The sequence below is a fragment of the Telmatherina bonti genome (genome assembly GCF_933228915.1).
Source record: "Telmatherina bonti genome assembly, chromosome: 7".
NCBI lineage: Eukaryota > Metazoa > Chordata > Actinopteri > Atheriniformes > Telmatherinidae > Telmatherina > Telmatherina bonti.
The window spans coordinates 33,079,575-33,096,686 of record NC_136625.1 but is presented as its reverse complement, the minus strand read 5'-3'; the positions used below and the strand labels follow the sequence as shown (position 1 = coordinate 33,096,686).

The 17,112-nt window shown below is 43.9% G+C and overlaps 2 protein-coding genes across 2 annotated transcripts in view; one reads left to right on the top strand and one right to left on the bottom strand.

Annotated features, from left to right (window-relative positions):
- Positions 1–4,613: 4,613 nt before the first annotated feature.
- Positions 4,614–5,300, bottom strand: LOC306758281 (transmembrane protein 125-like; the record flags this gene model as incomplete). Its single annotated transcript, XM_079243562.1, has 1 exon — positions 4,614–5,300. One exon carries the CDS (start codon positions 5,298–5,300, stop codon positions 4,614–4,616), a length of 687 nt encoding a protein of 228 aa, XP_079099688.1.
- A 9,708-nt stretch (positions 5,301–15,008) lies between these two features.
- LOC306758614 (low-density lipoprotein receptor-related protein 8-like) overlaps positions 15,009–17,112 on the top strand; it is a gene marked incomplete at both ends in the record, with an annotated part of 151,037 nt that continues 148,933 nt past the window's right edge. The window contains 2 exons of the mRNA XM_079243948.1: positions 15,009–15,075; positions 15,770–15,886. Of these exons, the coding sequence (XP_079100074.1) occupies positions 15,009–15,075; positions 15,770–15,886 (184 nt within the window). The remainder of the gene's footprint in view (positions 15,076–15,769; positions 15,887–17,112) is intronic.

Below are 17,112 nucleotides of genomic sequence, written 5' to 3'. Positions count from 1 at the left end.
ATTATTTCTGTGCTACTTGACTATAAATCTACTGGGAAGGTTCTTTATTTCTCCTGCCTCCTCACATACTGGAGGTTTCTGGTTCAAACCATGGTGGAGTTTTTACCTTTTCTGTTTCTACCTGCCGCTCGTACCTAAACATTCCCTGTTTCAGCACACTTGATCCAAATTAATGGGTCATTGTGCAGAACTTTGCAACAAGCTGTTGGATCCATTTGCTTTGAATCAGGTATGTTGGTGCATGGATCCATCCAGACCTGCAGGAGAGGGGTCCCTGAGGACCTGAGCGAGGGGAACCCAGCTTTCAGGTTGGGGTCCATCCCCAAATTGCATATAATGATGGATGTCGGAGACCGAAGACCAAAATGAGCTCACCAGGATGAAGATGATGCCACAAAGTAGTGTTTCTTTTTAGAACTTTGGAACGATAAAAAAGTCTTCTACCGATTCGCAGTTATGGGTTTGCCGAGCAACATGGCCGATGACTTTCTACCCTGACTATCTGGAACCGACTGCACACAGCTAATCCCAGGTCTCATCACAACACGTCTCCATCAGGCCCGTCTCCATCAGGCCCGTCTCCATCAGGCCCGTCTCCATCACAGCCCGTCTCCATCAGGCCCGTCTCCATCACAGCCCGTCTCCATCAGGCCCGTCTCCATCACAGCCCGTCTCCATCAGGCCCGTCTCCATCACAGCCCGTCTCCATCAGGCCCGTCTCCATCACAGCCCGTCTCCATCAGGCCCGTCTCCATCACAGCCCGTCTCCATCAGGCCCGTCTCCATCACAGCCCGTCTCCATCACAGCCCGTCTCCATCAGGCCCGTCTCCATCAGGCCCGTCTCCATCACAGCCCGTCTCCATCAGGCCCGTCTCCATCAGGCCCGTCTCCATCAGGCTCGTCTCCATCAGGCCCGTCTCCATCAGGCCCGTCTCCATCAGGCCCGTCTCCATCACAGCCCGTCTCCATCAGGCTCGTCTCCATCAGGCCCGTCTCCATCAGGCCCGTCTCCATCAGGCTCGTCTCCATCACAGCCCGTCTCCATCAGGCCCGTCTCCATCACAGCCCGTCTCCATCAGGCTCGTCTCCATCAGGCCCGTCTCCATCAGGCCCGTCTCCATCAGGCTCGTCTCCATCAGGCTCGTCTCCATCAGGCCCGTCTCCATCACAGCCCGTCTCCATCAGGCCCGTCTCCATCAGGCTCGTCTCCATCAGGCTCGTCTCCATCAGGCCCGTCTCCATCAGGCCCGTCTCCATCACAGCCCGTCTCCATCAGGCTCGTCTCCATCAGGCCCGTCTCCATCAGGCCCGTCTCCATCAGGCCCGTCTCCATCACAGCCCGTCTCCATCAGGCTCGTCTCCATCAGGCCCGTCTCCATCACAGCCCGTCTCCATCAGGCTCGTCTCCATCAGGCCCGTCTCCATCAGGCCCGTCTCCATCAGGCTCGTCTCCATCAGGCCCGTCTCCATCAGGCCCGTCTCCATCAGGCTCGTCTCCATCAGGCTCGTCTCCATCAGGCTCGTCTCCATCAGGCCCGTCTCCATCAGGCCCGTCTCCATCAGGCTCGTCTCCATCAGGCCCGTCTCCATCACAGCCCGTCTCCATCAGGCTCGTCTCCATCAGGCCCGTCTCCATCAGGCCCGTCTCCATCAGGCTCGTCTCCATCAGGCCCGTCTCCATCAGGCCCGTCTCCATCAGGCCCGTCTCCATCAGGCTCGTCTCCATCAGGCTCGTCTCCATCAGGCCCGTCTCCATCAGGCTCGTCTCCATCAGGCTCGTCTCCATCAGGCCCGTCTCCATCAGGCTCGTCTCCATCAGGCTCGTCTCCATCAGGCCCGTCTCCATCAGGCCCGTCTCCATCAGGCCCGTCTCCATCAGGCTCGTCTGCATCAGGCTCGTCTCCATCAGGCCCGTCTCCATCACAGCCCGTCTCCATCAGGCCCGTCTCCATCAGGCCCGTCTCCATCAGGCCCGTCTCCATCAGGCTCGTCTCCATCAGGCCCGTCTCCATCAGGCCCGTCTCCATCAGGCCCGTCTCCATCAGGCTCGTCTCCATCACAGCCCGTCTCCATCACAGCCCGTCTCCATCAGGCTCGTCTCCATCAGGCTCGACTCCATCACAGCCCGTCTCCATCAGGCTCGTCTCCATCAGGCCCGTCTCCATCAGGCCCGTCTCCATCAGGCCCGTCTCCATCACAGCCCGTCTCCATCAGGCTCGTCTCCATCAGGCCCGTCTCCATCAGGCCCGTCTCCATCAGGCCGGTCTCCATCACAGCCCGTCTCCATCAGGCCCGTCTCCATCACAGCCCGTCTCCATCAGGCCCGTCTGCACCTGCAGCCCGTCTCCATCACAGCCCGTCTCCATCAGGCCCGTCTCCATCAGGCCCGTCTCCATCAGGCTCGTCTCCATCAGGACCGTCTCCATCACAGCCCGTCTCCATCAGGCTCGTCTCCATCAGGCCCGTCTCCATCAGGCCCGTCTCCATCAGGCTCGTCTCCATCAGGCTCGTCTCCATCAGGCCCGTCTCCATCAGGCCCGTCTCCATCAGGCCCGTCACCATCAGGCCCGTCTCCATCAGGCCCGTCTCCATCAGGCCCGTCACCATCAGGCCCGTCTCCATCAGGCCCGTCTCCATCAGGCCCGTCTCCATCAGGCCCGTCTCCATCAGGCCCGTCTCCATCAGGCTCGTCTCCATCAGGCTCGACTCCATCACAGCCCGTCTCCATCAGGCCCGTCTCCATCAGGCCCGTCTCCATCACAGCCCGTCTCCATCAGGCTCGTCTCCATCAGGCCCGTCTCCATCAGGCTCGTCTCCATCAGGCCCGTCTCCATCAGGCCCGTCTCCATCAGGCCCGTCTCCATCAGGCTCGTCACCATCAGGCCCGTCACCATCAGGCCCGTCTCTATCAGGCCCGTCTCCATCACAGCCCGTCTCCATCAGGCCCGTCTCCATCAGGCCCGTCTCCATCAGGCCCGTCTCCATCAGGCTCGTCACCATCAGGCCCGTCACCATCAGGCCCGTCTCCATCACAGCCCGTCTCCATCAGGCCCGTCTCCATCAGGCTCGTCACCATCAGGCCCGTCACCATCAGGCCCGTCACCATCAGGCCCGTCACCATCAGGCCCGTCTCCATCACAGCCCGTCTCCATCAGGCCCGTCTCCATCACAGCCCGTCTCTATCAGGCCCGTCTCCATCACAGCCCGTCTCCATCAGGCCCGTCTCTATCAGGCCCGTCTCCATCAGGCCCGTCTCCATCAGGCCCGTCTCCATCACAGCTCGTCTCCATCAGGCCCGTCTCCATCAGGCCCGTCTCCATCAGGCCCGTCTGCACCTGCAGCATGTGCACCGGAGCCTGGACATGTGGAGGAAGGTCACGTTCAGCAACGACTCCGGGTTCTGCCTTCAGCAGGTCAAAGTGTGGAGAAAACACGGAGAACATGTTGATTAGAAACTGATACTCATCCATTCATCCCTTGGTTTTCCGTACCTGCTTGTTCCAGGTTGTGAGTCAGCAGCTACGAGGTGGGAGGACTGGACAGGTGTTCCAGCTCATCACAGCTGCTGAAACTCCTGTTTGTTGAATGGATAAATGGTCAAACTGCTAGTCTGTCTTGTTTCTTCACACTTTACTCATGTGCAGAAGCCACGTTCTCCTCCATGTTGCTCGTCCTACACATGCATCTGCCTCACAAGCTCCATTTAAAAGTAAAGAAACAGATTTTCAGCAGGATAACATTTACCACCTATTACAACTGAGGAAACACATATTTCCTTATATTTTTTTTATAGTTTATCAGGGCTGCGAAAATCGAATAGAAAAATCAGATATTGGGAGTTTTTGCTTCACAATCTTTAAAATCGATTTTTTTAGGTTGAAAAATCAGTTTGTTTTTTTCCAAATAGATAAAAAATAATTCATTTAAAATTTTTTGTCATTTTTATTGTTTTATTGATCTTTTCTTAGGCATTATAGCAGCAGAATGATGATCTGGCTACTGTGTTGTTTTTTCCTGATTGATATCAAGATAAATGGCAATTAAAAAAAAGTTTTGAACAAATTTTTTGTCTTTAATCTACAAAAATCAACAATATCGAAAAATTGTGTGAATCGCGATTTAAATTGAATTGGCACCCAAAAAAATCGGAATTGAATCGGGACAAAAGCACATCACACAGCCATAAAGTTTATATACTATATATAATTATATATAAATATAACTGCACATAGTGTTCCACTGTGAGTGAACAAGAAGTTAAAGAATGGGACACTTTATTATCTCTTATAATCTGACTGATTGCTTGTTTGACATTTTATGTTTTTTAATTTAAAACACATTTTCTGTAAATAAATTTGTTCTTACTGAATTTTTTTAAGCATTTTCTTTAAACTCTGTCAACTTTTTTCTTTTGTCAGCTACCTTTTCGAGTCACCAACCACATCTGACACAGAGAAGCTTTGCTTTGTCGTAACACTGAAAGTTTATTTCCAAATTCAGTTTTCCAGATGTTTTATTAAAATTCCCCAAATCGATTCACTGTCTTGTTGATCCATCTGTTTCATGTTAAAGACAGACTGGGAAAGGAATGTGTGAAAGCATTTTAATCCATTCAGATCAGACTAGTCCTGCTAGAAGATGCCTCTCTCCTGACTTGACTCATCTGTCCAGCGGAAACGTTGAACACTCGGCTCCTCAGCCTTCTCGCGCTGTTCAGTCTCATCCTCCTCCTCCTCCTTATCATCTCCCTTCTTCTCCTGAGGTGCACCAGTATACTGTAGCCCACCACAGCTAGAGCCATGCCCGTCCCAGCAGCCATCAGAACTGCACCAGACACCATCATGTCTCTGCTGTCGTGGGCCTGGTTGCTGATTGCGGCCATGCAGAGCAGCACCGTCCCACACAGAGCGACAGCCAGTCCCACAGCTAGAATCAGAGCCGGATCAGCCCTCCCACCACTCTTCAGCTGCTCGATCCGCCGTCGGCTGTGCACGCAGTTCATGTCCTGGATGGCAGAGCTGAGGAGCTGCTTGAGCAGAACAGCCAGGGCCAGTAGGCAGAGGGTGGTGCCCACTCCAAGACGCCATTCCCCAGAGAGGCTGCTGGTCGTGGAGAGCAGGCCGACGCCACCGAGGCCCAGCACCATGATCAGAGCAACTGAGGCACAGTAGCAAAACAAAGAGCGTCTTGGCTCTCTGAACCACCACAGCTCTACCTGGTCCTCCAAGACCTGTCGTCGTGTGATTGTTGGGTCCAGATAGAAACTTGGGGGGTAATAGAAGGTCTCCATCTCAGGCATGGCAAATCACCCCACAGTCAGCTTAAAAAACCAAGTTTACGTCTCAAAATATGCAGACTTTGGCTTAAAGTTTGCCACAAAACACTATAAACACAAGGAGGCCCTTTAAAAATGGTTCATTCAAACTGACTTTCTTTGCGCCGTGTGAGAATCTTGAGTAGCTGTCCATCCTTCAGCATCCCATCTGGCATTGTTGTTCCAGCAGTTTCCCTGAAAATCCCCACAGTTGTCTGGTTTTCTTTCATCCTGGAGTCTTGTCCTTCTGCAGAAGAAATAATCCACTTTTAAAGAAGAACTTTAAATGATTAAGTATCCTTGCGTGTTTTATAAAGACATGAAACTGGATGTAGTTGGCAGGATAATCCTCATCCCAACTGGAGGCAGAGAATCAGCCGGGGACCCAGCAGTGCAGCGGCAGGGACTCCCATGCTGTAAAGCTCCTGAGTGCAGCAGAAGTCATGATGACGTTTGCGTGATCCCTGCACACACGCCTCTCGCCAACCTTCATCACCACACTGACTGTATTGGTGTTTGTGATCAATGATCTGTGGTCTATTTACACTCCCAACCCGGGTGCCAGGCGAAACAGACAAGCATCCTCTCATCACACAGCAGCTCCATCTCGTCTGGCTGAGTGGCAAACCGACGGGTCACAATAGTAGGGTTGGATCACGGTTCGGACAGAGGTTGGCAACGATGTCCACCGTGCCCCAACACAGACAATGGGATGAACGATGAACACAATGACTGCTGCAGAGGGCGGGCGGTGATGTGTGGGGGGGCTGAGTGATGTCAGTGTGTGCTGATAATGGTGTGTCTGTGATCCTAAGGATAGCGTCATTTACACACTGAGCAGGCCTGGTGGACAGAAAGAGGCTGTCTTCCAACAACACACCTGTCACTTCTGAAAATATGAGAATATTTGAATGTTAGTTGCCTTATTAGATTTAAATGGTCTAAAACTGAATACATTATGATCATATATATAATATATGATTTTATATATATATATATATATATATATATATATATATATATATATATATATATATATATATATATATATATATATATATAATAATACATGATAATAATAATAATAATATAATATAATATAATATAATATAATATAATATAATATAATATAATATAATATAATATAATATAATATAATATAATATAATATAATATAATATAATATAATATAATATAATATCTATTATATATTGAATTTGCCTTTGAGGATCAATAAAGTATTTTTCATTTCATTCATTTAATTTAATTTCACATGTCTGTCTAGTTTCAGAATAATTCTTCTTTTTTCAGGCAAAAATCAGGCTAGTTGTTTTCCCTTTAACCAGGTCTTCAAGAAGACTCGGTCTCCCAGTAACAGACTTATAATTAACTGGGAAAGTAATGGAGTAGTTAAACAGGTATACAAAGAAATGCAGGCAAAATATGAGCCTGCATTTACTTGAAAAACTATTTTTTTAATCGTCATGGTGGGAAAAGCGGTAAGAATTAATAACATTAGTCATGACTGACGTCTCCCAGAAAGCTGTGGAACTGAACCAGTATGAGCAACGGCAGGATGAAGCTGTCACCGATGCACCTGTGCAAATCCTGCAGCTACATGTCGAAATATCTGCTGAGCAAAAGACTGAGTGTGTTTCTTAAAAAAGTCAATTAATCTGACTGTAAGTGTTAGAAAATGAGTTCGGCACCAACGTTTCTAATGTTGTAAATGGTGGAAAATAAGACCACAAAAAACACGACCACAACACATGAGTCACTTTATCACATTTACCATTCTATATCACCTTGGACCTCCTAGTCCGTTCAGAACTGCTTTAATTCTTGGTCCCATTGATTCAACAAGGTGTTGGAAACATTCCTCAGAGGTTTTTCTCCATGTTGACATGAAGCATCACACAGTTTCTGCACATCATGATGAGAATCTCCCGTTCCACCACATCCCAAAGCTGCTCTGCTGGACTGAGATCTGGTGACTGTGGAGGCCGTTGGAGGACAGTGAACTCATCGTCATGGTGGAGATGATGTGAGCTTTGTGACATGTGTGTGATCAGAAGATGCTACACTGTGCTCATAAAGGGATGGACATGGTCAGTAACGATACTCAGGTTGGCTAAGGTGGTTAAACCACGTCATGTTGGAAATAAAGGGACCCAATGTGCCAAGAAAATATCCTGTAACCTGGTGGAGCTGGATCACCATTTTGTTCTTGTGTGGTTCCTGTGGAACTGTGTGTGGGTGTGGTGAGCCAGGTGTTTTCCATCTGCTAGCGAATCACTGCCCTATTTAACATTCTGGCTCTCTGTGGCTTGGTGAGTTGTGTCCAGGCGGGCTCAGAGGGAGACCTGCAGGTCTGGTCAGGAGCAGGAATGGTAGAGGTCTGAGTTGCTGGTTCACGGCTGACAGACCAACACAGGGCTTTGCCACGCAGATATGAGCTGAATAACAGACCCAACCTCCTCCATTGACTCACCCCAGTTTGAAAGTAGATTTCCAGTTAATATGATGGCACCGTTTTAGATTTAGCCTTTACATTTCACTCTTCACTTGAGTTTGACTCTCCCCACTATCATACCTGCACTGAAGGACATTCGCCAATCCTTTTAACTAGTTTAATTTGAACTTTTTTTGTAATAAAACTTACCCTTTTAAGCTTGATTCTGACTGCGTTTTGTCCACTTCTCACTGGTTGGTCAGAAGTAACCAAACCTCTGACCTGTTACACCACCAGCTGTCTGTGCCATTGATATGAGACAGGATGGATCCATGTTGTCATGATGTTTCCAGCAGATTCTGATCCTACCATGTGAATGTGGAGCTGAACTGGAGACTCATCAGACCAGCAACGTTTCTCCATCTTCTATTGTCCAGTTCTGGTGAGTCTGTGTGAATTGTAGCCTCAGTTTGCTGTTCTTACTGACAGGAGGGAACCCGCTGTGGTCTTCTGCTGCTGGAGACCATCTGCTTCCAGGCTGGACCTGTTGTGTGTTCAGACATGATGTTCTGCAGATCTTGGTTGGAACCAGAGCTTACCTGTTGTGTTTCTATCATCTCCAACCAGTCTGTCCTTTATGCTCTGACCTCGACAAGACATTCTGGTCCAGTAAAACTGCTGCTCGCTGGACATGGTCTCTTCCTCAGGCCTTCTCTGTAAACCCTGGAGATGGTTGTGTGTGAAAATCCCAGTAGATCAGCACTTTCTAAAATAGTCCAACCAACAACATACCACATTCAAACTCATATAAATCCTTTCCTTCCTCCTTCTGATGCTCAGTTTGAACTTCAGCAAGTCATCGTCACCATGTCTGCATGACTAATTGTACCGAGTTTTTATGTTTGTTCCAACAAGCCAAAGAACAGGTCTACCTAATGAAGTGGCTTGTCAGCTAAATGTAACGGCTAAATCTAAAACAGTGCCATCATGTTAACTGTAAATCTACGTTGAAAGTCTGTTGCAAAGTAATGTCATACATCTGCAGCGGGGGTTACCAACTCCGGTCCTCCAGGGCAACCGTCCTGGTTCAACACGCTTGATTCAGACGAAAAGGTTTTCCAACAACGTGTTGTCATCTTCTGCACCTGGCTGTTACTGAGCTAAATGCTAAAACCTGCAGGACCCAGAGGAAACCTGCAGATCTATTGATTCATTTCCAACAGTGATTGATAGAATATGTACTTTATATGATTGATAATGTAATATTCATACAATTTGTTGTGTTTGTTGTAAGTATAACCATGAACTGCAGTTACACACAGTAGCAGAATCTGCAGAAAGAAAAAATAACACCACACAGACATGAATGAGTCTGCAGGGGGCAGCAGTCACCAAGTCTGCGCCACATCATGCAGGCGGCCCAGCAGCACCGCCTGCTGCTAAAGACTCCTTCAGACCTTAAGCTTCAAGTGAAAGTCAACAAACTAACTGGAGAAAACAAAATGTAGACGTATCCTAACTTACAATAATACATCAGCATTAACATTAAATAGCAGAAAGCTGGCCACAGTGTCATCATCATGTGCCACGGAGGCGGGGGTGGCGTGCACGGATGCACCAGACAGGTGTCCAGCAGATGATGTGAACTTCACAGACTGTTGGAAACCCAAAGATTCATACAAACATGGCAGAACTAAGCTGAGAGGCAGAATTCAGTCCAGAAAAGAATACTGCTCATAAGACAGACGTGGAAGATGATCTTAAACACCGAAGCATATTTACACTGTTTTCTGATCAATCTACACGAAAACTAATTAATGGGTTCCATCAGGTTTTTATTGATGCAATGAAAAGAAAGTTCATCCAGTGGCTCCAGCAGGAAAAACGCTGTAAATCAGAAAATAAAACAAGAGTCCACTGAAATGCAAAATCATTTGAACATTTCTGATCAGGGGAGACACATCCATCATCGTCACATCCTCATAAAGCATCAAGAAATCTGCAGTTCCTCATGTGAGCTTCTCAGGAAGTTGAGTTTTTTTTTTCCTCTTTATTTATCAACAAAGTAAAACGAGGGGGATGTTGAGCAAACACACAGACTCTTCCGTCACTGAGCTGCAGAGGCTGGCATCCACAGCTTTCATGGTTGAGTTACTGGATCCACTGATGGCCTCCAACATCTGAGACAATTAGGTTTAAGCACCTTCCTGCTGTTAAGAGTCACAATGGCTCATTTTTCTCCCACCTTTAATAAGCAGGATTTGTCCAACGGAGTGGTCTGCAGTTGGGAAGATAGTTCATCAGTTAGCTCTCGTCACTGACTTCAGCTGCTGCTGTGTTTCATATGAACACGAAGCTGCTTGAAACTTACAGCTTGGATGAGAGTTGCTTAACGATTCTGCATGATTGCATTGTTTCACATCCCTCGCCTTCTTTTAACCACACAGTCTGTACAGCGATCCTTTAATCAATAGTGACATTTTACTTAGTTTTGTGTAGTTCTACATTAATACCAAAGGGAAGTTTAAACGCCGAGAAAACCTTTAAAAAAAAAAAATCAAATTAATAACATTTTAAACTGTCTGAGCCCTCACTGCCTCTCAGCCTATGATTGCTGGGATAGATTCTCGCTTCCCTGTGACCCTGGAGCGGCTGAGAAAATGACTGACTGACTTTAAAACAAAAATAAGTCATTTTGATCATTAAAAATGTAAAATGTTCCATGTTCTTTGTTTGCATATTTATATATAATTACTGGATTGATGTTATGCTATCGGTTTGTTTATAACTGAATTGATGCATTCATGTAAATTGATGCCATTTTTTCCCACAGATTCTTGTTAAAATTCTACTTTGAGTTGATTTTCCTTTCAAAACTAAATAGAAAAAAACTTAACTTACTACAGACAGCCTGACTAAGTAAAATTGTGATGAGACAGAACAGACAGTTATCTGGCACAGGGTAAGGATCGTTTACACTGAGGGAGAAAAAGGCACAATCCGAATCAGATTTATTGTCATTGAACCAGCGTTCCAGCACATTGAGATCCCGTCCAATAGTAGATGAAACAACATACATATGACATAAACAGGACCAGGCGGACTGAGGCAGCAGCCCCAGGGTGGTGTGCCTTTTCATGCAGGATAAGGGAAAGATTACATAAGGAAGGATGGGTGAGGGGTAAAAAAAAGAGATATCTCTACACCTTGCATAAAGGGGGTGAAGGGTAAAGATGCAAAACAAAAAAACACCTCAATACAAAAATACATATGTAATACATACATAAATATATAATACATATATATATATACATATATATGTATGTATATATATATTTATATACATATATATATAAATATATATATATATATATATATATATATATATATATATATATATATATATATATATATATATATATATATATATATATATATATGATACAGTACATGCAAATGTTACATTGTGCAGGGCTTTAGTCAACCAAACCAAGAGGTGCACACTTCTCTGCTTCTACTTTCCTCTTGGAATCTCTTAATTAATTGTAAATAAAACTACTTCAGTAAATATGTGAGTGTGCCAGTGTTTGTTTGTGTATTTGCTACATATTGAAGATGGAGGGATTAAGTTATCCTTCAGCTTATCACCGTTTAAAATGATTGGGCTGTCAGCAACGGCCATGGCCTACAACTGAAAGACAGCCTTGTTAGCTCTGGCAGGGAGCCAACAGACGTTGTAAACACCACCCATGCACTTTTTATCTGTACATGAGTGTTACCTCATTGTATTTACTCAGGATTATTAAGCTCCGGTTTGGCTAATGGAAAAGGCACACAGAGTCTTCTCCTGCTGCTGCTGCTGCTGCAGTTTGGAAACGGTGAAGCCTACAGTTCACCTTTGCATTTGATTCATTTGCATATAGATGAGACTCATATTGCTTTATTGCATAAGGGGGTGTGTTAATGATGGGGTTGTTGAACAGGATATGATTCTGTACAAGTTTCTGGAAGATTATAAAAGAGATAGATGTTTCTGCTGCACTGAATCCATGTCATTCTTCATCCCTCACTTCCCTCTGCTATCCATCAGCTTGGTGTGCTTACTGTAAATGTAAAAGGGTTTAAAACTGTGTTACATGAGGGAAGCTAGTGCGCCATACTGGGCAAAAAAAAAACCACAGGCTGACTTGCAGTGCAAATTGCTTCTCAAACTGTCCCAAAACGAACACAAAAACACCACAGGGACACCAAATTGCTTGACCTCCTGATCCCCTCCTGTCTGCTCCTGCTATTCCCCGTCACTTTACCGCCTCCACCTGTCCGTCATGCTCTAAAATTGATTTCTCTGGCTCAGTAGGTGTAGCATGGACTTGCTGATTCTTCTATGTCAGCCTTGTGCACTGACTCACACCTCTCCTTCATTAACATCAGTAAAACACTGAAGAAAGACTTCTAGATTAGAACACCAGTTCCCTGAGCTGACTATACTTTGAGGGAAACAAGTACATAGCATCAAATAATGGCACATTTCAGTCCTGATGGGACGGATCTCTTCCACATAACCATTCCCTCAGCCATGAGCCATCAGGCCCCATTCCCACCAAAGGGAATGGGGCCTGCTTGAAACAGACCGAGACCTGCTTTTGTAGGCAGACCAAGTCTGCTTCTTTGATCCGAATCAGAACTCATTTGGCGCGTTCACATTTCCCCAAATGAAGCGAACTTTCCAAGCAAACAGACCAGGATTCGAATCAAAAAGACTGATGTGAATGCTCGCTGCTGGTGGAAGCTGAGTCTGGTGTGAGGCCCCGTGGTCTATTCCTAACCCTCACCAATAAAAGACTTTAGTAACGGAGTTTCATTGTTTGTTCAATAATATTTGGTCTCTATTGAATTGTTACATGCAAAACTGTGTTTTGTGGGAGTATCATCAGTTGTTTTAACTGTGTGACGTCGCCCAGCTGGTTTGGTCTGCTTGAGTTAAATACAGTTTAAACACAAACCAAACCAAAGGTGTGAGGTTGAAGGTGAAACCGTTTGAGAATTCTTGCCTGATGGCACCCAGTCATCCCAGACTGTCCAGGTGTGGATGCACCCTTAAAGGGCAGCAGATGGATGGTGACATGACCAGAGTGGTTTATTGTAACTTGTAACTGTGGTTTCTCAGCCTAAGGTCCTGAAAGGGTAACATCCTCTACAGGAATCTATTAATACAAGGCAGCGTCCAGAGTTTTATGGTCAGAAAGTGTTGCTTTATGGCCTGTAGTGTGACGGTAGCCTCAGTGATCCTTCATAGGGATCAGTAACTCCATTACAGTCGGTCATACTGAAAATAAATGCATTGCTGCGTGTGCATTTTGTTGCAGGGCATGTGTGTAATGTGTTTCTGTGGCTTCTCATTAATTAGATTCATAACAGCCCTGCAAATTTCCTGCATGTTGTAAAACAGCACTCATAGATTTTGGAAATGTTTTACATTTCCTCTCCAATGCACAGGTAGTTCTTTTTTTTTATTTTTTTATTTATAACACAGTTGTATCTTTATTTATATCACAAATTACAATTCTTTTTACTGAAATCTGGAAAAGGTATCAAATAATTAATATTTGTTTAGCAGACTACAGTTTGTGAGACTGAAAAGTTGTGTGTCTGAGAGTTTGGTCAGCAGCAGGGGAGCTCCACAAGGGACTGTACTCGCACCATTTCTCTTCACACTGCACACTTTTGATGCAACTCTGAGTCCTGTCATCTGCAGAAATACTCTGTGGGGACTGGGACTGTCTGTGATGGACAGGAAGCTGAGTACAGAGGACTGGTCAGTCGGTTTTGAGATGAAATGATCTCATCCTGAACAGAATGCAAAACAGATTATTGTGGAGTTCAGGAAGAATAAGAGAAAAACAAAAAGTAAACAAATACCTGTGAGTTCAAACAATCTGAGCTGGAAATGCAACACAGAAGCACACACTGAAAAATATAATTTGATGCATCTACTAAAGTTCACGTATTTCAATTCAGTGACAAATTTCCATCCAAATGAATTACGTTTCTGTAATCTTAACCAGAAAAAAAAAGTTATGTTGTTCAAATAAAGCTGAGAAGAATGAACAACTTAGAATTAATGCAACACTTCTAATAGAATTTACCCAACATATATATAACTAATAAAGTTAATGTGATGCCCTAAATAAAATTTATGCAAAATAAAGTATATGCAAAGCTACTAATAAAGTTTTTATGTTTACATCAACATATTTGCAGATGAAAGATGTAGCAATTTCCACAGTAGCTATGGAGGCAACATCTGGATTGGTCTATTTGTCTGATGTCCTGTTGGTTCTCCAAATGACACACATGGGTCACATATTTCATAGGCTTGTTTATTGATAAACTGGGTTACATCCTCTGCCTGACGCATCGGGTAAGATGTAATTTGAACAGTATAGTATGTAGCGTTATGTAAAGTAGAATACACATGAACTAGGGCGATCAAAGAAAATTACACCTACCCAGCCCTCCTCTCCAACAAAACCCAGAGTGACTGGCTGACAACGCCTTGTTAAATATCCAGCCCTATGTCAATCCACATCTATGTGACCCCACTCTACATCACCATGACAACCACATAACGTCAACCATCCACCCAGATATAATTCCCACACTTAACTATATATATATATGGCTCCTGCATAAATAGGAGCAATAAATGTAGTTTTATTTGTGGTTCCTATTAAATAAAAAGGATAAGAGCTTATTTATTGTAGGCAGTAGATTTACTGTAGATCAACTACAGTACATCCAATACTGTAGTTGATCTTCAGTATTAGATCAACTTTATTAATAGTTTTAGGGGTTAAAAATTTAATTTAATTTAATTTAATTTAATTTAATTTAATTTAATTTAGTTTTCATATTTAATAAATATCTTGAAATCCAGTTTTTATTTTTTTATTTTATTTTTTTTAAATTACATTTGCCTTTAGGGATTAATAAAGTATTTTAATTTAATTTAAAATTCTATTCTATTCTATTCTATTCTATTCTATTCTATTCTATTCTATTCTACTGCCCGCCTACTTCATGACGTCACAGTGCCTGTAGCCAATGAGGGGATTGGAGAGCGGAAGTGGGCGGGCGGAGGCGTTTCGCAGCGAGGAGTGGTGCGGCGGCGCAGCGCTCCAACAAGCGGCTTTCAGGCTTTGTTTAGTGGATGTGAATGATCTCCATCACCTCCTCCAGAGATGTGGACGGATTTAAGGACGTTGCTACTTTTTCATTTGTTCCTTCTCAGACTTCCTTGCCTGGAAGGTCAGTATTTTATTTGGTGTTTTATTTTCCTTCTTGGCCATGTGTGTGTTTTTACCTGCGGGCGAGACGTTAATGGGATAAATATCCATATTTATTGATGGGGTGATTGGAAGCGCTCGCGGGACTCAGGGCGCGTGCATTTGTCAGCTAGGGGGGAAAAGGAACATTTAAAAGCCTACTTTCCTTTATTATTATTATTATTTTTTATTTTTTTATTATTATTATTATTATTATTATTACATTGCTTTGTTTTAAACCACGAGCGCGTATTTACGTGCTTTTTAATGCCTCGCTGTGGGCTGAGGATGGGGAAAGCTGCGTGTCTGCCATGCGTCTTCATCACTGCCTCCTCTGCATCAGAGGCTCTCTGTAGTAACCCACACTGACTGAACTGAACCTCTGCTTACACATTTTGAGAAAGTGTGAAGCAGGGGGGCCCTCATCTGCTGCCATTGCTTTGTAACTGTTCCATTTCCCGACAAAGCAGATCAGTAACGCAGAGAAAACAGACCATGACGCTTCCAGCGTCTCAGCCAATTGACCCAAATGAATTGTGCATATCAATTAGGCATTCATTTGCAAATGACAGTTGAACTACTTGCGGTTGCTGCCTCACCGTATCAGATTGCTGCTCATCCATCTGGACACTGATCTTGTTTTTTTTTGTTTTTTTTTTCCTTTTTGTTTCTAACAGCAAATGATGAGTGTAAAGATGGACAGTTTCAGTGCAACAACCAGAGATGCATACCGACCATCTGGAGGTGTGACGATGACGACGACTGCTCAGACAACAGTGATGAAGAAAACTGTCGTAAGTCTTCCAATGTTCTGACAATAAGAGATAAAGTGAAGAAAAGATGGTAGATGTGAGAAACAACATGTTATGATGGGTGTTGGATGCTGCTGATGAAGTAGAAATCTTTATTTAAAGTCGTACAGATTTATATAGTTGACTAAAAGATTAGATCCAAGCTTAGCTCATTATTATTATTATTTTTATTTTTTATTGGGAGATAATATCTGTAAAAGTTAAGAAAGTTTCCTTTAGGTCACCACTGTCAGATGAAATGTGGGATTGAGTCTCCTGGGAGATGTTCAGCTACTTTTACGCTTTTAGTCGAAGTGATGAGGAGGGGAACACCAAGGTCTTGTTTATTTATGAGAAATAAATATGAAAAGTTGAAACCAAAGGCGCCGATAGTTTGGCTGTGAAGTCTAGAAATGTTTTTCTTAAGTTTCCCCGTTAATTCTTACAGTATATTCAGACAGTTTGCTGTGCATGTAGCGACTGATGGAGTGAGAAAAGCATCCGTCCATGCAAGTGCTGGAGAGGTAATGTTCCTTTACCTGCTCCATTAGTTTTTCATGTCTACTTTTGTGCATTTTAAATGTTCAGGACTTATTGTTTCCAGTATACTGCTCAGACAGTGACCCCTTCTGTATGTTTTCTTTTTACAACCCCCCGTTTTGTTTGTACTCGCTCTAAAGGAAATGAAATGTGCTCCCTCGCTGCTGCATTACCTTCCCAAAGGGCTTTTATAATCTTTTAAAATAATTTGGCAACCGGCTTTGTTGTTGGTGCCAGGTTTTCTGTCAGTCAGCCACATGAATCAGCCTGTAAAGGTCTGTTTTTACCCTCTTTTACCTGCAGGCTCATTTGCATATTTAGACCTGTGCACATATTTGCACATTACAAAGCAATTCCCGATTCTGTTCCCTTTTAAGTGCTCTGTGTGGGGAAAATGACATATATTTTTGTTAATTTATTTATAATAAAAACCAGGATATTACAGTATTAAATAAGAATATTTATGACATCTTTTACTTTTTTCCTTCATATAATAATCCTCTTAATTGTCAAACTAAGTTAACAAATGTGTATAGAAAAATGTTTCCTGACATTTTATTTTTTTATTTTACTGGTACAATAATCATTTTTATATATATATATATATATATATATATATATATATATATATATATATATATATATATATATATATATATATATATATATATGTATAGAATGTAGGGTTG